The sequence below is a fragment of the Bos taurus genome, chromosome 5 (genome assembly GCF_002263795.3).
Source record: "Bos taurus isolate L1 Dominette 01449 registration number 42190680 breed Hereford chromosome 5, ARS-UCD2.0, whole genome shotgun sequence".
Taxonomy (NCBI): domain Eukaryota; kingdom Metazoa; phylum Chordata; class Mammalia; order Artiodactyla; family Bovidae; genus Bos; species Bos taurus.
Window position 1 is genome coordinate 35,519,888 of NC_037332.1, and position 22,013 is coordinate 35,541,900.

Here is a 22,013-nt window from a genome sequence, read left to right on the forward strand (position 1 = left end):
TCAGCGGTATAAAACACTGGCAGGTCCATGAAGGATCTGTGCTTCTGTGTATCACGTGCTTTGTACAGATTGCTTCCTCTGCCTGGATTGCCTGACTTGAGCCAAGCCAGAATTCCTGTTTACTTCTTTGACTGTTAGGGATTGAACTGTTGGCTCCCTTCTTCAGGATCTAGTCTGCAGCTTGCTCAGTTATTCCATCCCTCTACTTCATTTTGGCTTTCATATTTCTCCCTTGCCCATTGAGGTGCCAGGTGTTCTGAGTTCAGCCTCCTGGATTTATGAAACCAGAATTTACTGGATTTAAATCAGCCACAGCATACTGCAGTAGGTTGAGTCTTTTCAGGACCTAGCCATCATGTGAAGTATTGCTTCTGAGTGAAAATGCAGGCCAAAGTCCTAAAAACTGATGGATCAATGATGTTTTAGAAATAGCAACATTTATAAATTGTAGATTGACCAGAGCAAAAATGTGTGTGAACTTATATACACAACACACATGAACACATACTATTTATCTTTGGCACTTATGCTCATACTTTATGAAATAAGAGAGAAAAATGAAATAAGAATACTAAAAATAAGAATTCAGAATAAAAAGAAAATTAAAGTATATTTCTAGTGAATGAATGTGAAGTTGTGTAGATAAGGGAGAGAAGGTATGCAAATGAGGAAAATGTGAGTGAATCATTTGCTGTTGATATTTAAATAGGAAATATTACTGTTGATGTTTGGGCTTAATTTCCTAAATTGGAAATATATCTTTGGAATATATGGACAGGCATATCTAAATGTGGCATTAAGGTGGAAATACCCATTTTATCTTCCAAATGCTAGAAAGAAAACAATTTTGTGGAACTAGAATATAAACAAAGAGGAATAAATATATGACATAGGGTAACATTCAAATAGGAAATTCTGGAATGAAAAGAAGCAGCTTGTTTTAGGTTATACTCAGATATTGGGGTTTCAAAAGAATTTCAAACTCTAGCAATTTTCCTAACTTGGACTAATAAGACTGGTACTTATAACACTATGGGCCACGCCTCTCAGGACCTCTGCATAAAGCCGAGTGCGCTGCCAGTTGTCTTTGCCTGGGTAGCAGGCATTGCCTGGGGCTGCACAGTGAGCTCAGGGTTGTATGCCTTGCTTCAGTGGGGAATTAAGAGGGGATGGGAGTGACACTCTCACTCAGCCAAGGTGGGTATGTTGTTTTATCTTGCAGACCTTGAAAAGGAAAATTAATTCAACTCTTTTCAACAAGTATTTTTCAGACTCTTTCTCTCTGTCTTGGACTATAATCGCCAGTAGTTAGAAATTGAAGAGAACTAAAAGGTGCAGTTGTTGCCCTCAAGGAGATAAAACCAGTTTTTCTGAGGATGTAAGACTGGCATATAAAGGAATTAGACAGGAAACAGAGAAAGATATAAGAGAGCAAAAGCGCTACACTGAAAAACAATGAAAAAGTCCATAATAAACAATCAGAGCTCTAGACTACCATGAAAGCAAAAGAACTGTCAAGAAGGCAGGATGTGACATGTTAAATCCTGATTTCTATATAAATCCAGGATAATTCTGATGCCTGGTTCTCCTCTCTTTTAAAGGGTGTAAAATGTAGTGAGGAAGCTATCTGTAGACCATTGTGTAGACGTTTTGCCTGAATAGTTTTTTTCATAAGAAAGAAAACCAAGAACATTAATTTATCAAAATGTTCTGAACATTTTGTGTAGGTCAACTCACAACTATCCCAAAACTGACGGTGGAGCTGAGGGAAGACAGGTCCAGTGCTTTCATTTGGTTCTAGAAGGTGTTTTTTGCCATTCAATTAGAAATTGTTTCCTCTGACATTCTGGAAATTGGTGACGTTTCTAAGAAAGTCTCAAGCCACAGTGTAATCACGTGAGGGGGAGGTTTTGTACCTCTCATTAACTGAGACCCTCTATTACTCCTTTTTCTAGGAACATGCTCATCTCAGTGCTACAAAAGACTGAGTTCTTTTCATAAATCTAGATTCCCTCTCCATACTTGCCAGTTTATATTCCAAGGGGAAAGGAGAGAGTCTTTGGTTTTAATATATAGCAATATAAAATATTACTGTAAATTTTTTTTTACATTTGTTTGGGTTATCATCTGTTCTAGATTTTAAATAATAAGTATTAACCTAAGTGCAATGCAAAGGAATATTTGAAGGCAAAATAAATCTCTAACTTCTACTTAGTTATTTGAGCAAACAACAAACACTGTTTTGAAAAGGCATAGAAGTAGATGGGAAAATCATCAGTGAACAAGACAATTGTCCACATATGTATTTTCTACATGAACTGTGCCAAGAAGGAGAATTACAAAGTTGATCCCTGCACTCAGGAAGCCTGTCACAGAGTGAAGGACAACAGGATATGCCCCCAATATAGATATTAACAGCAGTGATGAAAGCGAGTTAATGGGAATTTTCTCCTCCTTTTTTGATTCTATAGCATCTAGACCTGCTCTAATTAAGCAGATCATTACATTTTTTTGGTCTTACATTCTCAACATAAGTATAACTAAAGATATAAAATAATTTCTTTTTTAAAAAATTATTGTAGTTGATTTATAATGTTGTGTTAATTTCTGCTGTACAGCATAGTGACTCAATTATTCATATATCTTTTCATATTCTTTCCCATTGTGGTTTATCACAGGATATTGAATGTGGTTGCCTGTGCTGCACAGTAGAACCTTGTTGTTTATCCATCCTACATATAATAGTTTGCATCTGTTAATCTCAAACTCCCAATCTATCCCTCCCCTATCCTCCCTGTCCTTTGGCAACCACAAGTCTATTCTCTATGTCTGTGAGTCTCTTCCTGTTTCATTGATAAGTTCATTTGTGTCATATTTAAGATTGCACATGTAAGTGATATCATATGGTAGATGTCTTTTTCTAGTTTATTTCACTTAGTATGGTAATCTCTAGGCCCACCCACATTTCTGCGAATGGTATTATTTTATTCTAAAAGAATTGCTGTTTATCTAAGGGAAATTTTATCTACATTTGTTGCTCCTAGGGTTTAGTAAACTGTGGCCCTGTGGGCCAAATTTGGGGCATGTTTTTTATATGACCTTTTGAGCTAAAAGGGCTTCCCTGATGGCTCAGATGGTAAAGAATCCACCTGCAATGCAGGAGACCTCGGTTTGATCTGGAGAAGCACATGGCAACCCACTCCAATATTCTTACCTGGAGAATTCCATGGACAGAAGAGCCTGGTGGGTTACAGTCCACAGAGTTGCAAAGAATCAGACACAGTTAGACAGTGATTAACATTTCACTTTTTGAGCTAGGAATGGTTTTTTAAATTTTTGTGTGCTCAGTCTCTCAGTTGTGTTCAACTCTACATGACTCCCTGGAATGTACCCTATCAGGGTCCTCTGTCCATGGAATTCTCCCAGCAAGAATATTGGAGTGGGTTGCCATTTCCTCCTCCAGGGGATCTTCTGGACACAGAGACTAAACCCGCATCTCTTGTGTCTCTGGCATTGGCAGGTGGAGTCTTTACCACTGAGCCACCTGAGAAGCCATTTAAAATTTTTATTTTATTTAGTTTTTTTCTTATTAATACAGTATTTATTTGTCTTCCTTCTGTCAAGCTCTGAGCCAACCACTTTCCCCAGGTTGCCTGGGGAGGTACAGGAAAAGAAAAATACAGGGCAGATGAGACACGGGAGAGCTATGGGAGGTGGAAACGGCTCCTTCACACGGCAAAGAGGATGAGAAAGGCCACCATCAGGCAAAAGAGCCCCATGGCCTCCGAGAGGGCAAAGCCCAGAATGGCATAGGAGAAGAGCTGCTGCTTCAGAGAAGGGTTCCTGGCATAACCAATGATGAGACTCCCAAACACGGTCCCAATTCCAGCTCCAGAGCCAGCCACCCCTACTGTGGCAGCCCCAGCTCCAATGAACTTGGCTGCTGTGTCAATGTCCCTTGAGATGGCACTGGTTTGGAAGCTGCGGCTAGGAGTAAGTGAGGTGGTCAGGGGACGGGGAACTACTGCCAAGCTGCTGTGGCTCTCATCCGTCAGTGTCTCCGGACGTCTTACCACCACTGCAGACAGTGATCGGCTCAATAGTGTAGAGGTTCTCCTGATCAAGGAGGGGGTGGAGACGAACTTGGCGCAAGTGTACATTTTCAGGGGATGAAGGGCTGCAGCAGGAGAGCTGCTCCCAGTGCAGAGAAGACAGAGAGGGGTGGGGAGGGGGTGGGCCATTTAAAATTTTTAAATGATTGTAAACATAAATATTGGAGAAGGAAATAGCAACCCACTCCAGTATTCTTGCCTAGAGAATCCCAGGGATAGGGGAGTCTGGTGGGCTGCCATCTATTGGGTAGCACAGAGTCAGACACGACTGAAGCGACTTAGCAGCAGCAAACATAAATATGAATATAAAAGAGTGTGTAACAAGAGATGTATGTGACCTGCAGAGCTTAAAATATTTACTGTCTGGCCATATACAGAAAATTTTGCTGATGCTTGTTTTATTTACTTTGTTTTTAATTGAGTTATAATTAACACACATATTATATTTGCTTCAGGTATACAGAATAATGATTTGATGTTTTTATGCATTATGAAATAATCGCCACCTTTAAGACCAGTTATCATTCATCACCAAAGTTAACTTTAATTTTGACAATGGTGGTGGTTTAGTCGCTAGGTTGTGTCTGACTCTTGTGACCCTGTAAAACTATCTTAGCGATCCCTATTCTTTATTCTTGTCAATTAATAGGTTCAATTGAATGTTGGAGATACATAATAAAAATCTCATCTTGTATGTTTCTTCCTTCTTTTTACACTAATAAATCTACTAAGCCAATCTAAAACTAACATGCTGCTGTGCTGCGCTTAGTTGCTCAGTTTTGTCTGACTCTTTGTGACTCCATGGACTATAGCCTGCCAGGCTCTTCTGTCCATGGGGATTCTCCAGGCAAGAATACTGGAGCAGGTTGCCATTCCTTCTCTAGGGCATCTTCGCAACCCAGGAACCTTGGTCTCCTGCATTGCAGGCAGATTCTTTACCAACTAGGCTATGAGGGAAACCCATAATTGACTATATTCCCTATGTATACTTTATATCCCTGTGACTTATTTATTTTGTAACTGAGAGTTTGTACCTCTTAATTCCCTTCGCCTGTTTCGTCCATTCCCTTTGGGTAACCACAGATTTATTCTCTGTATCTGTGAGTCTCTTCTGTTTTGTTTTGTTTTTCAGATTTCACATATAAGTGAAATCATATGATATTTGTCTTTCTCTGTATGAATTATTTCGCTTAATATAATACTTTCCATGTCTATCCATATTGCTGCAAATGGGAATATTTCAAATTTATAGATGATGGAAAGGAAGAATGAAGAATTAAAAATTCTTTTTATTTTATGGCTGAGTAAATATTCCATTGTATATATGTACCACATCTTTTTCCATTCATCTATTGATGGACATTTAGATTGCTTCCATATCTTGGCTATTGTAACTGGTACTGCAATGAACATACGGATATATATATATATATATATATGTATAGTGAAAGTGAAGTCGCTCAATTGTGTCCGACTCTTTGCGACCCCATGGACTGCAGCCTTCCAGGCTCCTCCGTCCATGGGACTTTCCAAGCAAGAGTACTGGAGTGGGGTGCCATTGCCTTCTCCAATATATATGTATACACACATACATATGTAGCTTTTCAATTTATGCTTTTGTTTTCTCTCCTTAAATATCTGGAAGTAGAATTTCTGGATCATATGATAGTTCTAGTTTGAATTTTTTGAGGAGACTTCATACTGTTTTCCAGAATGTGTGCATCAATTTACATTCCCACCAACAGTGCATGAGAGTCCCCTTTTCTCCACATTCCTACCAACACTTGTTCCTTGTTTTTTTGATACCAGCCATTTTGACAGATGTGAGGTAGGGCTACATCAGAGCAGAAAGCTTTTCCAAAACAAAAAAATCCATGAACAAAATGAAAGGCAGTCTACTGAATGGGAGAGGATATTTGCAAACAATGTATCTAGTAAGGAGTTGATATCCAAAATATATAAAGAACCCATAAAATTAAAAAAGCAACCCAATTAAAAATAGGCAGAGGACTTCAATTGGCATTTTTTTAAAAATTATTTTAACTGGAGGATATTTACGTTTTGAAAGAAGACATCCAGATATACAGAAGGCAGATGGAAAGGTACTCAATATCAGTAATTATCAGAGATGTGCAAACTGAAACCAAAATGAGATGCCACCTCACATTTGCTGATACTTGTTTTAAAGAATGACTCTTCAAGGAGCATCTGAGGAAACTTGGAGAGATGTATTACCTAGGAAACAGGCTAATAAGCTGCTGTAACAGAGACACCTCAAATGTAGTGTTTAATAAAGGAAGAAGTTATTTTTCTCTCACCTTAGCAGGCTAGAGGCAGGCCATTGCTTTCTTGGATGATGGGTATCTTTGCCATGTGAGATTATTCAGGGTCCCACAACGCACTTGTCCTCATTGAAGAACTTCACTTACTACTGCAGTATCCTGATTCCAGTCTGAGGGAAAGGAAAGTGGTGAGCAGTCGGTCTCCTTTTTAATATTAAAATCTGGATCATAGCACGTATCACTTCTACTCCTTTTTGCCAGATCGGAGTCACTTGGCCTCTTTAGCTGGAACATAGTTCCTAGCTGAACAGCCATGTGCCCAGATGAAAGTATGGAGTTTAATTGCTAAAAAGAAGACAATTATTGCTAATGGAGGAAAATGAGCAGTCTCTGCACAGTAGACAGTTCACTGTATTGAATTATTCCTGATCTTTGTTGCTGAATGCTCACTTCATAGCAAGTGCTCAATATATATTTATTGAATTAATTAAAGTGAGCCAGAAACTGGAGGCAATACTTAGCAAAGGAAGGAGCACTTAAGGAGAAACCCAAGTCTTGAAATGGGAGAGACCTAAGCTTGGTAAGATTAGATTTAAGGCTCCTGGAAATGAGTAGTGGAGATTAAGGTGAAGTTCAAAGATAACCTTAGACAGTGAGTGAATCTTCTGTGCTTTATCTAGGGATAGAATCCTCACTTAAATAGTGAGTGTAATTTATAAAAACTCATAGGAGCAGGAAAAACTCCAGGAGGATGATAAAATAGGATGGAGGAGGGTATGAGGATGAGTGGGAGTTGGAGTGGTATACAGTCTGCTAATGAGGAAAGTCCAGTAACCCCTACAGTTCAAAGGCAGGCAGGCATCATTTGATGGATCTAGCATTCTGACACTTTTTAACAGGATTCATCTATTCCTGAGGATTAGCAGAGAGAATTGGCAAGATCCTGTCTGAACATCAGAGCTTCAACCAAACAGATGGGTGTGCAGGACAGAATTTTGAGTTCTAGGCTAGAAAACTGAAGCAGTGGCTCAACTTTGTAGATTGGGCCAACATAGCAGGGCTGGGAAATGATTTATTTTAGAGGCTGTATAAATTCTCAGAGCTATTTTATTATTATTGAATCTCTGAGCAGTAAGACTTAATTCTGAGCTTCACTTTTAATTTTCTGGCTTAATTATCATAACTGGTTCAGAAATGGAGGGGAGATAGATACGGGGCCTGGGGAACAAGGACAGAGGTAGACTTAAGGGCTGGTGTCTGAGACTCTGGATTGAGAAACTGATTATGCTATGCCCTGTATCCTTTGGTACTTTATAATGCTGTTTTCTTTCTTGCAGTGAAAATAATAATCATAAAAGAGCACAGTTTCAATAGGGTGATAAATCATGATAACTGATATTTTGTTGTCTTGTTATTCTAAAGTAATTTGATTATTGTAATTAAAGAAGGATAAAAGCGGAGCAAATTCCCAAAATTGATGTCTCAGGTCAAATTGGCCTATTAGGTAGAAGATGAAATTGTGTATTTCAGCACTTCAGCTCTGCATAATTGATGGGGAACTGTATACTGTCTCTTTGGCTATTCAGCAAATATTCTGTTAGAATCTGCCTGTGCAATCTGAGGTTGCACCATTTATAAATTTCACATTTTATAGATGTAAAACTATCTTAGCGATCCCTATTCTTTATTCTTGTCAATTAATAGTTCAATTGAATGTTGAGGATACATAATAAAAATCTCATCTTGATCCTATGTTGTTTTTCTTTCTTTTTACATTAATAAATCTACTAAGCCAGCTAAACACTAACATATGTGTGGATAAAAAGATAGCCAGCTTTGTGAATGAACATATTGTTTTTTCTGTCTTATCCTTCTCACGGACTGTATGAATATTTGATGAGGCTTCAAATAAAATAAATGAATGACATATGGTTCACTTAAAAAACTGTTATATATATATATATATTTCTTTTAAATTTCTAGTTACTCTTTTAATAGAAGAACTTACAAAGAGTAATTATATATGTATTAAAGATATAGCTAGGTACTATATATGAGATATCTTATAATAGAAAAGAGAGGTTACATAATCGATGAATTTATACACGTCACTGTTAAGGTGAGCATTTTGTTAATGTAAGCAACACCTCATTCATCCTAACTGTATCAATATAGGAAGGTGCAGTTGAGCCTCTTCACCTGTTAATGATCAATAGTAAGATCAATAAAAATTCATATATTCTCCTTTTTTAAAGAAATTCAAACATTTCACTTATTCAAGTTTATAATTACTTTAATCACAGCAAAAGCATGTTTTGTAAATCATGAAAGTCCATGAATTTAAGTTTCCTTATGTATTTAAGACATTGACTAATGATATTAGCTAAGACATTGTATACAGTTTGGGTTCAATTGTATATAATATTTTGGGCTACTTTAAATAAAGATGTAGCAAATTACTAATTCTCAGATCTACTACTTATGTTCAAATGATGTTGTTGAGACTACTATCCATAAGTAATGAGGCAGGATCAACAAAACAGTGCAGCCAGTCTACTGAAGTTGTAAATGATGTCATCATTTTAATCATTGACATTGTCATTGTCATCAGTCATCATATTCTCTTCTATTTGCTTAGTATTTCTGTCTATTTGATCTTATTCTTGAGCAGTATTGCAACTGAGAGAAGAGATGATAAAGAGAAATACTGTTTTGGCTAATTTACCTTCTTAATTTTGCTGGTAACAAAACAGCTGCTAATTTCACTGGTGAAGTTCTGAGGGACTGGTAAACACTAGCTAAAAGTATTAATATGATTATAAACTCAAGCAGCAGTTTTCATGGAAGCCAGTTTTCAGAAAGTTGCTTGTTTCCATGGAATCAAAACAAACAAAAATAAAGTAACATTAATATCTTCTCTTATTTTAAACTTCAAAGTGTAGGGCTTCCCTCATAGCTCAATCAGTAAAGAATTTGCCTGCAATGCAGGAGACCTGGGTTTGATCCCTGGGTCGGGAAGATCCCCTGGAGAAGGAAATGGCAACCCACTCCAGTATTCTTGCCTGGAGAATCCCATGGACGGAGGACCCTGGCAGGCTATAGTACATGGAGTTGCAAGAGTCAGACACGACTTAGTGACTAAAGAGAGAGAGAGAATATCTTGTCTGGTGGCTGTTGTGTATATAATTTTAAGCTTCAAAGTGTAGAGATGTTTTCTTATTTTAACCCCTTTACACCTTGACTACATTTTGTTCTGCTTTAATAAAATTCTGATAATTTACTTAAAGTCAATCATATAGTTGCTAAATCTAGTAGTAGAATCTGCTATTTGTTTTTGTTTCTTTGACTAGTTAGTGGATGCTTTTGTTTCTGATTTTTTATTATATGTATTTGTGTATGTCTATTTGTGTGTTGGGGCTTGCCAGGTGGTGCTGTGGTAAGGAATCTGCCTGCCAATGCAGGAGATGCAAGAGACTCGAGTTTAATCCCTAGGTCAGGAAATCCCCTAAAGTAGGAAATGGCAACCCACTCCAGTGTTCTTGCATGGAAAATTCCATGGACAGAGGAACCTGACCACTTACAGTCCATGGAACTGCAAAGTTGGACATGACTGAGCATGCACACAGGTATTCACAACACTAAGCCAACAAATCTTTTTGGTAAATAATATGTGAAGATATGTTTATTTTGCATTGAATCAAATTATAATTATCTGTGGATTTGAAATAAACTTTTGAGATTGTTTTGGATTTAATGAAGGGATGTTTCCAAGTTGACCTCCCAAGAGTGTGTCTTTGTACTCCCCGAACCCGGCAATGTAAAGAAGCATGTAGATGTCTAAAGGGTGAGGATGTGGCATCCTTAGATGTGTGTTTGCTGATGAAAAAGTTGTGGATTACTCATACATTTTGATCAGTAACTTTTTGAGGAAAATTATCTTTTAAAAAACTTTAAAATTTAGTGCCATTACACCTCAGTTGTTTCAATATTAGCTGAGAGATTGTGTGATATGAGTAGTTTTATAGATCTGCAAATCCTAAATTGAGCCAAAGATCAAGAAAAATGTATTTGTTTATCTTCAGAATAAATTTTTTCATAAACGTTAACTTAAAATGAGGGTTTATCTACTTTGTAGAGTATGTATCAGCCATCATGGCCTGGGTTGGGATCCAGGTTCTGTCAACTGAATTTGGTAGGTTTGTTCCCATGTAATTGCCTAGAGTACTCTACTGGAGAAGGTTGTTGAGAGGACATGACCGCCAGATGACCCAAAAGCCAGATCAGGGCAATCAGAAGCTCCTCACCCTCTCCCATCCTTGAAATGTGCATTCCAGGGTACCCACAGTGGGAGCTCTTTTCAACCATACGGCCACCTTGAAGAAGCAATGTGTTTTTGAGACCATCTGGGAGTTATATGTGACTGAACCCAGTTTAAGGTTTCTATATAAACTTTTAAGATTCTGGTAGGCAAGTGTGGAGATCTGTTCATCTTGCAACTGCCCAAGACAAGCCTGGTGTCTAAGTTCCTTTGTTTGTTAAACCTGCCACCTATCAATCTGAAGCTGTCTACCTCTTCCTACAGTCTCTCTTTGCCCTCTGTGTATGTGGCCAGTTTTAGATTTCATTCAGGAAGTTCCTGAAGTTTTGAACCAACAAGTTCCTCATATAGTAAGTTGATAGACATCAGCTCTGATTTTGAGCCTCTAGTGGAGATGAGTGATTTGGTTTCTCTGCACTGCTTTCCTTATCTGTAATTTTTACTACTGTAGAGCTACTAATCCCATTTATTCAAAGTTGCTGTGAGGCTTAAATGAGATTGCTCATGTTGAAAGACTTTGCAAACTGTATATTCTGTGTTAGTCCAGTTTTTATGGCTTTTAAAATTTTTATTTTGCTTTTAAAGTTTTGGACTCTAAAGGCATGGGAATATTGAAGGGAGAGCAAGAGCAATAGACAATAATGATAATAGTTATAACAGCATACGTTTCTAACCTGAATTTAGAAGACAACCTTTCCCAGTTAGAGACTGGGAAAATAGGGTATTTTGGTGAGTTTTGGAACATTCTAAGTTAACCATTCTATGCCTGAGATAGACTGTTTTTAATGATTGAATCTGCACATTTTATCTGTATTAGTCTGATTATGTGGCAGGAAATCAATTTAGGTTTCTACATACTGCAGATAGGAGAGAGACCTGTCAGGGAACAGAGACTCATTAGATTCATGATGGCAGTAGCAGTGATGCAGTTTAAGTGCAAAAGAAGAAAAGAATTATTAACAGTTGCTTTGTTATTGGGAGATGGACAGATTCCTTCTTTTACTACTAATGCACCAAAATTAGTACTTAAAGAAGCTCCAGTTGGATTCTTTATCAGTAAACATCCATATTTGTGACCACAGATACACTTGCATTCAGCTGCATTTTGATTTAGAAAGAAACCAGTCTCGCTCCATTTCACCCTCACTCTGTTTGTGTGTGTAGGGGGTTACTCTGCATTCACGTGTGAGCTCATGTCTTCATTCTGGAAGTCGCATGACTAAAAATGAATATTTTGATGTGATTGCTTCTGACATGCTTTATTATTTATTAATAACTACTTGAAAATGCCACTTGTGTTTTTGGTGGGATTTTTATGCACTGCACACAATAAATATGGAAAGCATGGAAACAAAGTTTTGCTTTAAATTCAAGCAGTTCTGCAATTAAAAAGACCTTGTATAGCATGGGCGTGTTGGTAAGTTCTTCTGTGCAGCTTCCTAGTAGTATTTAAAGACCCTTTTCTTAGCCTGTTTTTCTCTAAACAGGCAGTTCAAATGATCTTTGTCAGTTCTTCTTTGAAAAGAAATTCAATTCACTTTGACTTTTGTCCGTAAGAGAATGATCAGTTCTCTAGAAACAGAGGGTGGTAGGCAGGATTTATTCTAAGAATAATTTCATTGCCAGAAACTTTTTTTTATCAGACTCTTAAAACAATGCAGTGTTTACATTGCCCAAAATTTTATGTCAATTTTCATATGTGGAAACTTGTATTTTGTGGAGTGTGAGATACTTAGAATGAAAGTAAGCTCAGAAAGTCACAAGGGTATAATGGCTCTTGGTAGTTTGAGTAGGTACCACAGGCTCACTGCTTGTGAGAGTAATAATAATATGTATCATAATGTGAAAAGCCAACACATGGTGTTGCTACATGCCAAACACAGCTAGTCATCTGATAGCTGGCATTGGAAACTCATTATTCTGAGTTCAGAACCACCACACACATTCTATTTTTTATACGTGGTTCCTAACAGGAGGCCTTGTTGAGGAATTGCTTAATATATCCCTGAATTTAATTGTGAATTCTGAAAATTGAAATGATAACAAAAATAAAGTAGAATTATTCTCACATGGTGGTTTCTCTGCCTTGATTTTCTGGTGAGGAATAGAGTTGGGTCTTGAAGTAATAATCACGGGAACTAAGAAGTCTCTCTGAACATTATATAATCTTTGAGATGAAAATAAAAGGCAAGAATGCTAACTTTACGAATTGGGAAACAAATGCAAATGAGGAAAGTGACCTTTCTTAAAATCACTACTAAGCCAGTCACTTAAGAAACTAAAAATGTTATATAATTACTTTTTTCTACATTATTTTCTGTGTTCACATTCTTGAATTTACTTTTCTGCTTGTGAGAGGCAGTTGAGCATAGGTTAGGATGTGTTCAGAAGGCAGGGCAATTTAGTGGAAGGAATATGGGACCAAAAATTGTCATCCCCATTACACCTCTAGCATGCTGGATGCCTTTGGGTGACTCACAGAATTGTTCCTTGGTTTGCTTTTCCCATTGACAACTGTGATAACAGTTGTCCTTGTCAAGCTTTGTGAGAATAAAATGGAATGTGGGTTCAAAGGGGAAAATATATTATTTACACATTTTTGAAAGACAAATGTTGTATGGTATAGATGTGCAGCATTATGTAGTACGTATATAAAGTTAAATATGCTGTCCCTGCTGTTCTACAGATCTAGTGTCTTTATGGTCCATCCTTTTATCCTCCTCTCATTCCTGTGATTCCTATGATTTACTCAGGCATGCCTATCACTTTAGATGCTGTATTCCAATGACCTCTACATTTATACTGCCAACCTTGACCTCTCTCTTGAGATCAGGTTCTGTAGTGCCAGCCTCCTGCTGGACATGTCCCCATGCACGTCTCTGAACACCTCAGAATGACCGTTTCTAAAATTGAAATCCCATCTGGGTACCATTATGCTTGTCCTGCAGTTCCTTTCATTCAGTCTCTCAAGCTGGGAATTTTGGATTCAATTTTTTTCTTTTTTTTTTTACCTTTGGCATGTCTTTTATTGGTGACCAAATTATTTAGACTTTGCTTTCTAAAGACTTCTTGAATTCAACCCCTGCTAAGTTTTCTGAGCTACTCACAGAGTTCGGGCTCCCTTCAAGCCCTTGTTAGACTCAGACATAATGGATTCTTGAAAAACATGTTTTTCGGGGGGAACAATAGATATAAATATCATTAGGGTGAGGTAAGGGGTGGTGGAAGATGCTGTTCTATTGACAGAAAGCTGAAAATTATTCTGCTTCCTATAGGTGCTCTCCCTGTCTCATTCAATAACCCCCCTTCACTGTGTCTTAGGCTTCTGGACTAGGAATGCCAGATTCATGCCAGCCCCAGTTTTTAAACCTTTATAACCATGAACTTGGTTAATCAGGATGGAAAAAAAGAATTTCATTTTTCCTGTCAGTAAAGTGTAGATTGAATGGAGCTTCTGCAGGACATGTTCCATGTTGGAGGGTCTGTTCTTGCAAGTCATCCTAATCCTCATAGAGGGAGCAAAACAGGAAGTGTAATGGGCCAAGAGGAGAGCTTGGACAGGTGAGAGAGCTTGTCCTGAACTGTGACCCCATGAATGAATAGGTTTAAGTCTAAGCTGGATAGAGATCTTCTGGGACCCTGCCTACCACCCTGGTAGGATAAAGGATGGTTCTGCCTTGCAGGTCTCCTTAAGCACTTCCTGAATCTCAGTGCAAATAACATCTGGTGTTTACTTGGCCCTTCTTGCATCAGCGTTCCTGACAGGCAGTGAAATGACCAGTAAGTAGCTCTATATCACCATTCCTGGTAAATGCCAAAACATGTGAAACTTAACGAAAAGTCAACAATCATGTGAATTATTAGTCTCTCAAGAGTTTTCCCTATGTTCATTTTTTTTTTTTCAAATAACCTTCCATATGGCTACCAGAGAAATTTTTCCAAAATGAAGATTGAACAATTTTTACAAAATAATTTCCCTTCAACTACACTTGCCTTCACCATGTTTTCAACCATGGTGATGTACATTTTTACCAAGGATATTCAAATATAATCCATTTTTATGTCCTTCCTTTCATCATGGGTCAGTCTTCACATGTCATTTCATCTGAAAACAAGACAAACAAAACCCACAAAAATAATACAGCCTCTCAACCCTTCACGAATCTGACCCCAAAAGCAATGGAAAATAACAGAGGTTTTCTTTTGAGTAACAAATGATGAAACTTTCTAGAAATCCTCTTTAAGCATCTCTTCTCTAAAGTTCTTCCTTGTCAGGCAGCTGCTATCCTTTTCTCAGTTTCTTTCTCTCATTATTGGAGCTTAACCTCACTGGGCCACGCCTTTGCTTCTATTGGTGGCTCTGATCATCATTTCCATATTCAATGTAGTTCTTCCTCTGTTTCTCTCCTTGGAGTCCTCATCTATCACCCTGTTCAGCAAGACAAAGGATTTTGCTCAAGCTCTACCTTGAATCAACTCAAGCCTGAAAAGGGGAGGGGAGGGGGGAGCATAATAAATATTTATAATTCAATTTTAATTTGCTTCTATCTATAAGTTAGAATGAAGTTTTGGAATTTGTGAATAATTCACTTGTATGTAAATTGGAGTAGATTAAAAGTTAACACTAGGTAAATTCTTCTCAGAGTCACATCTTATGTGCCTCCTTGAGGCAGCAGAAGGTTTTGGAGCTCAGAGGAATTGGATTGCATCTCTGCAAAGCCTCTCTTCTCCTTCCTGGAGTCTGGGGAGAAAGTATTACACTAACCATGGCTGAAATTGCAGATTATTGTTATGCTTTTTGTTGTGACTGTGGGATAGAACTGAAGAAGTTTATTTTTGGAAACACCGAAGTTTCTTTGTCCTGAAACTTTGAACCAGTATCCTGAACCTGATTTCCTTGTCCTGGGTTAGGTGCCTGTTCCTGAATCAGTTACTGTGGACAGGAAGAGGTGATGCTGTGATAGATCAGAATCCTTCTAACACAGAGGAAGCTGTGGGTTAGGAGTGAGGTGGGATGGTTTTTCAGTGGTACATAAGAATTATTATTATTTATTTTAATTTTTGCATCCAGAGATTAAATCGTGGATGATGACAAAGACAAGTATCTGTTACACTGGCACACAAAGCCCTGCCTATCCTATCCAACTTTCCTGCCCAGCTCCATTCTGCAGTGGCTGCTGTTTGGTTTTTCAGCCGTATCATGCCCTTTCACACCTCTCTGCTTTTTCATCAGCTATTTCTATGGCTGGAATGGTTTTCCCTCTCTTCTCTACCTGGTGAAGAAGTTGAAAGTGTTAGTCACTCAGTCATGTCTGCCTCTTTGTGACCCCATTGCCTGTAGCCCGCCAGGCTTCTCTGTCCCTGGGATTCTTCAGGAAAGAATCCTGGGGTGGGTAGCCATTCACTTCTCCATGCAATCTTCCCAAGCCAGGGATCAGACCCGGGTCTCCTTCATTGCAGGTGGATTCTTTACCGTCTCCTCCTGACCAAATGCCATTTGTTTTATGAGCTCCTTCCCTCCAACTGATGTTGGCTACTTTTCCCTCTGTGATCCAAGAACACTTTGTATTTACCTGAAAGAACACTTTGTATTTATGCTGAAAATGACAGCATTTCTTTTATTTTATTAGGATTATTTGTCCCCTATATTTTATGACTATCTTGAGGGCTTCTCCATGTCTGTGCATTCCCAGTGATGGACACAAGCCAGATGGTTACATTTTATTCCATAAATTTATGGGGCTGGAAAAGTGGGAACGTTAGATTAATCCTGTAATCTCTGTTTCATCAAGGTAGTTATTCTGAACCTGATTTCTGCTACACTGTTCCGAAAGGTATGCTTGGCAATGTGTGGGAGAACTTTGGGTTGTCACAGTGACTAGGATTGGGTGCCACTGGCATTCTCTGGGGGTAGAACCAGGGGTTCTACAACTAGGAAAGTGTTGTGCTTTGTTGGAAGATGGCTTGAATGATAGGCTTTGTCATGTCCACTAAGTCTGTCCCTGGCTATTTTCCCCATATCCTGTGAGTCTTGAGGTTGGAGCTGCAAGACTAAACCAAAGAGAAGTGCAGGATAAAAATCTACTCTCCCACTCAAATCTCTTGTCTAGTTGCTCTTTAAACCAGGGGAGAGGGACGTGGGAATTAAGTTCTCTGCATTTCTTTCAAAAATATGGTATGATAATTTGATCTTAACGTTTCATCCAGTGCACAGAAGGCTGAGAGTGACTAATTTCAATGATCTTTTTAAAAATCTATTTATAGCAAGCCTTCTGGCTATAGATATCAATGTGTAAGGTAGCGCATTGATTTAAATCCAGTTTTCTGTCATAAGGTGTCAGAAAAGCTAAATGGCTCTATCATGGTCTCTTAGGTCCTTTTTTCGGAAGGACATCTTTCTGTTCTGTTTTGACACTGATGTGGCCATGGTATCCAGGATATAGGAAGAGTGTGAGCAGAAAACTTGGAAGCTCACTTCTTCAAACAGGCTTTTTTGACAGGCTTCTTTGATTCCTTGTCTCAAAGACATTTTTGAAAAAAGATCCCTGAAATACAAGCTCAGTCATTCATGTGGTTTACTGTCTGTGTTATGTGTAGCAAAAAGTGTTTTTTAAAGAATTTACCAGGAGAGTCTGGAGCTTGATATTTATCAGCAATTACTTGTAATGTTTCTGAAAGATGTTGCCTATAAAGGATAAAGGACCACATTCTAGTCTATTTACTGTTTGTTTCCCTTTTTAGATACTCCCAGAAGTATAAAAGCCTCCACTGCTACAGCTGAACAGTTTTTTCAGAAGCTGAGAAATAAACATGAGTTTACTATTCTGGTGACCCTAAAACAGACCCACTTAAATTCCGGAGTGATCCTTTCCATTCACCATTTGGATCACAGGTATGTGTGACTGCTGGAGTTTCCTGTGTTTTCATTTTATATAGTGAAATTAACACATTAAAGAGAACTAAATAAAAGTGAGATAACAGGGTTGGTTTAAAACAGCAAGAATAATTTTGCTATATTATGCAAAATCACAAACACAGGTAATTGAGATCAGCCTAAAAGCAGAAGGAGCTGCTGTTTTTGGTGTTGCTAAGAGCATACAGAAGTTACCATTTTATTAAAACCCATTTATTAATCACTAACTTCTTCATGAGATATGCTATTCAATGTTAAAGTCAAGCAAACTTCTTAATTGATAAACAGATAGCCACAAAAATACTGTATTCTATTTCTTTAAGATATTGCTTGGGTTTAGAGTTTAATAGTCTTAAAATTTTAATCACGGACAAATACATTCTTTTTCAACATGTTCTTAGACTGTGATAGTTACAGCTATTCTTGGATGTGTGTTGAATCAAAATGCTATCTGGTATTTCCTAGTTTCTCGCACATGTGAGAAACATGATTTGGGAGCTGGTGGGAGTAGTGAGGAGGAGTGGAGAGGGAGAAGAAAAAATTCATTCATGACACTTAGAATGTACATAAATTGCTGCTAAATAATATCAAGCAAGTTAAAGTGATTCCTTCCTGAAAGAATAGCCAGGGTTCTGACAATGAAATTTCTTTCATTGTTCGTATTTTGAGTACCCACTTTGTGACTCTTGGTAGACCTTGGGGCAAATTACATAACCTCAGTTTCCTCATCTATAGTACAGGGATGGTAGTAATACCTTCTTCATAGATTGTTGTGAGGGTCAAAGAGTTTATATATGTAAAGTGTTTTACATATATAATGGATTTAATGTGATGTGAGCAGAAACCTCTTTTCCTGGTTTCCCTTATGAGAGATGGGACAGTCTGGGACTTTGCAAATCTTTGCTAAACACTGAAGGCCAAATATATGTGGAGAACAAAATATAGAAAATCAACTCATAGAATAGGGTTTCTGATCACATTCTGCCTAGATTACTCACAGTATTTAAGATCCCATCTAATTTTATCTTTAACCCCAAAGGATTATGGTAACATCTCAAGCCTCTCACTTGGGTTTTTTTCCTCCCAGGTTTTGGCTTGTTTTTCGGAGGAGGATGTCACCCAAACATTCACTGAGTAGTTGACTTAGTAAAAAGGGAGAGTTCCATCTCCCAAGGATTCACTAGGATTTTCCCTCTTGGTATGTTTCTGTTCCTTGTCTTCAGGTGATTGATATCCTTGCTTATACCACTGTGACCCTGCCCTTCTCCATTGGGCTTTGGGCAACATGATTCACATACAGCAAAGGATATTGTTCCTTCACAGAGCAGCCTGATTTATTTCTGATTATTTCTGTTTGCTGAGAAAATTTCCCCTGTATTTCAGGCACTATATTTTTCTGCCCTGTGGCTTTTTCCCACTACCCCATTTGTAGATATTGAAAGGATGTGGTGGGGTCCAGCTGCTTGCTGCTCAAAAGCCAATAAACAGGCCAGGTTGGTGGAAAGGAAAGTTTGCTTTATTTCAGATGCCAGCAACTGGAAACGGGGCAGATTCAGATGGCTATCTGTCCAAAAACCAGCTCCTCCCCGCTGGCAACCAGTGGGGCAACAGCTTTTATAGACAGGAGGGGGCTACGTGCAGAGACAGCACAGCCAGCTCCGACAGTCATCTTCAAATTGGTCATCAGTGGTCTGACCAGTGTCATCTTGGTTGTTTTAGGTGTGGTTAATCTTCAGTTTCAAGGTCCACTTGTTCCCTTTTCTTTGAGACCAATTCTCAAAATCGTGGCAGCTTATGTCCAGGGCACAGTCTTGTCATCATGCAGTTAACTTCTCCGCCTGGTGTTTTGGTATCTGTAAGATAGCTCACTGGATATGCCTCAGAATATTATCTATAGCCCTTGAGAAAGTGCTAGAGGTCCTTGACTTTGCTTAATGACTGCATTATTATTTGGTTTCCTTTGATTGTTTTCTTTTGTTTCCATCTGTTCTCACTTTTCTGATTAAACTTATTCTTTGACTAAAGTTTTCCACAGACAAAAGGCAGGCAGAGGACATGGTGGGGAGAGCAAAGACCGCAGGGTCCTGCTTTGTTTCATAGGGATGTGAAACTCGCCCATCCTTCTTCCAGGTGATACCCTCAAAACCATCCCTTCTAAATGGACAATGTTTTGTTTGGTCCTTGGGTTGAATATATTAACTCTACAAATGCTTGACCAGCATGGATTTCATATTATCTATGTACTTTCTATCTGATGCTTCTTACAACAGTTTCAAATTTTTTTTTTTTAGCACCTTAGACATAGTAAGGGTATATTGATATCCCCAGCCTTTATCAGATAGGTCCTTGAAGGCAGATTGGTGTCAGACAGATCCTTTCTTACTGTTCCTATAAAGTAGACTTGTTAAAATGATATGTAGGGCTTTATATTGACTTATTTCAATTAAAAATAATGTTTACTTTTTTCAAATTAGCATAGCGATGTATTTTCATTGTAGAAAAATTGGAATACTGGTAAGTATAACAAAGAAATAGGAGAACTCATACAAATCATATCACCCGAAGAAGACTATGTTGAAATTGTCATATTTTAATCCAGAATTGTCTTTGTACAGAGATATGCCGTATTTTGTTTGATCAATTTCTTACTTGTGGGTACTTAACTCATTTCTTTTTTAACTTTAATAAATAGCACCAACGTGAATATATTTATATGAATCGTTGTGCTTAGCTCTCATGCTTTCGAGTTATTCTTGCTAAATTTATTATTAATTATTTATATTATCTATAAATATCTATTATTAATTATTTATATTATCTATAAATTTGATAACATTTACATAAATAAATACTGCATTTGAGATATAGGATATTTTTTATAATATTAAAATCATCTGTATTGGTAATTCACTTTCTCATTTGCTTAGCAGCAGCAGCAGCAGTAAGCAAATTATTAAAGGCTTATCATGTGCCAGGCAGGGTGCTCAGTGCATTCCATGTGTTAATTCCTGTTATCATCATGTATTAGATAATGGTTCAGAGTATGGACCTGGAGCTGGACTGTGTGCATTCCAGTCATAGCTCTAAGACTGACTGGCTTTGTGACTCATGTAAATTTCATACCTCTTCTGAACCTCAGGTTCCTCATCTGTAAATTCATATAAAGTACTTGATAATCCTAGAGAAAAAATTCCACAGAAGTCGATCATATGGCAAAGTCATTATTCTCATTATCATTTTACAGATAGGAAAAATAAGCATTAGAGATTAAGTTGTCACCGTATAAAGATACCAAATAGTTATTGCCTATATTCCCCACACTGTGCATTGCATACTCATGACTCATTTATTTTATAACTGGAAGTTTGTACCTCTGAGTCTCCCTCACTTATTTATCTCCTCCCCTCAAACCCTCTCTACTCTGACCACCACCTGTTTGTATCTATAACTCTGTTTTGTTATGTTGATTGTTTTAGGTTTTACATTCCATATATGAGTGAAATCATGCAGCATTTGTCTTTCTCTGACTTATTTCACAGTTGGCATCATTCCGATTCTTGAGTCCAGAATTTTTAACCTGTCCACTGTGATAGCTCCTGACCTCATGTTACCCTCCCAAACCTTGTGCTTTGTTGTGTTTTTTTTCCCTATTATTATTGCTGACATTATCTTTCTTTCCTTAAGTCTTATTCGCACCGGTCTCTTTAGTTTCATCATTTCCTGAATGCTTGTTTATTCTCTGCTGATTTTTACAAAAGATTAAAGTGGTATATAGAGAGATATCTATCTGGGCTTCCCTGGTGGCTCAAATGGTAAAGAATCTTCCTGCAATGTGGGACACCCAGGTTCGATCCCCTGGAGAAGGGAATGGCTACCCACTCTAGTATTGTTGCTGGAGAACTCCATTAACAGAGGAGACTGGCAGGCTGTAGTCCATGGGGTGGCAAAGAGTTGGGTACAACTGAACAACTAATACTTTCACTTTTACTTTCATAGAGATATGTACAGGACAATAAGATAAAAATAAAATGAAATATACAAATTAGGGCAAAGAAAAAATAGACACCCAGTTGGGTGATTAAGGAAATGCAACTATTCTTAATTTTGAGGGCAGAGACGTATTTCTCCTATGACCTATTTTTATTTTTTTTAGTTACTCAGCTCTTTTATTTTCATTTAACTTTTGAAGCCTCCTGTGACCTTTTATGGGAAAATGTATTGAGTGCCTTTAAAGGATCAAGTTCAGAAGACCTTGTGTCAACTGGTTGCATTACCACACAGTGCGCTTCAGAAAAATCAAGTCTATAACAATGCCAGTAACATGCATCTATGTTGAGGGTGTTTGAAGCAATACTGCCTGCAAGGCCTTAGGCAGCGTGCACGAAACT

At 37.9% G+C, this 22,013-nt stretch overlaps 2 protein-coding genes across 5 annotated transcripts in view; one reads left to right on the forward strand and one right to left on the reverse strand.

Annotated features, from left to right (window-relative positions):
* Window positions 1-22,013, forward strand: part of NELL2 (neural EGFL like 2) — a 464,213-nt gene that overhangs the window by 122,404 nt on the left and 319,796 nt on the right. For all 4 annotated transcript variants that reach the window (XM_024991811.2, XM_059886477.1, XM_005206382.5 and 1 more), the window contains one exon: window positions 17,454-17,604. In XM_024991811.2, coding sequence (XP_024847579.1) covers window positions 17,454-17,604 — 151 coding nt within the window. The remainder of the gene's footprint in view (window positions 1-17,453; window positions 17,605-22,013) is intronic.
* Window positions 3,579-4,223, reverse strand: LOC101906916 (ATP synthase F(0) complex subunit C2, mitochondrial-like). The gene has a single exon (XM_059886921.1). The coding sequence runs from the start codon at window positions 4,158-4,160 to the stop codon at window positions 3,729-3,731; it is 432 nt and encodes a 143-aa protein (XP_059742904.1). The 5' UTR covers window positions 4,161-4,223; the 3' UTR covers window positions 3,579-3,728.

What these genes read in the sequence shown, in the direction of transcription:
- LOC101906916 (XM_059886921.1), bottom strand. Translation starts at nt 4,160, where the DNA reads ATGTACACTTGCGCCAAGTTCGTCTCCACCCCCTCCTTGATCAGGAGA.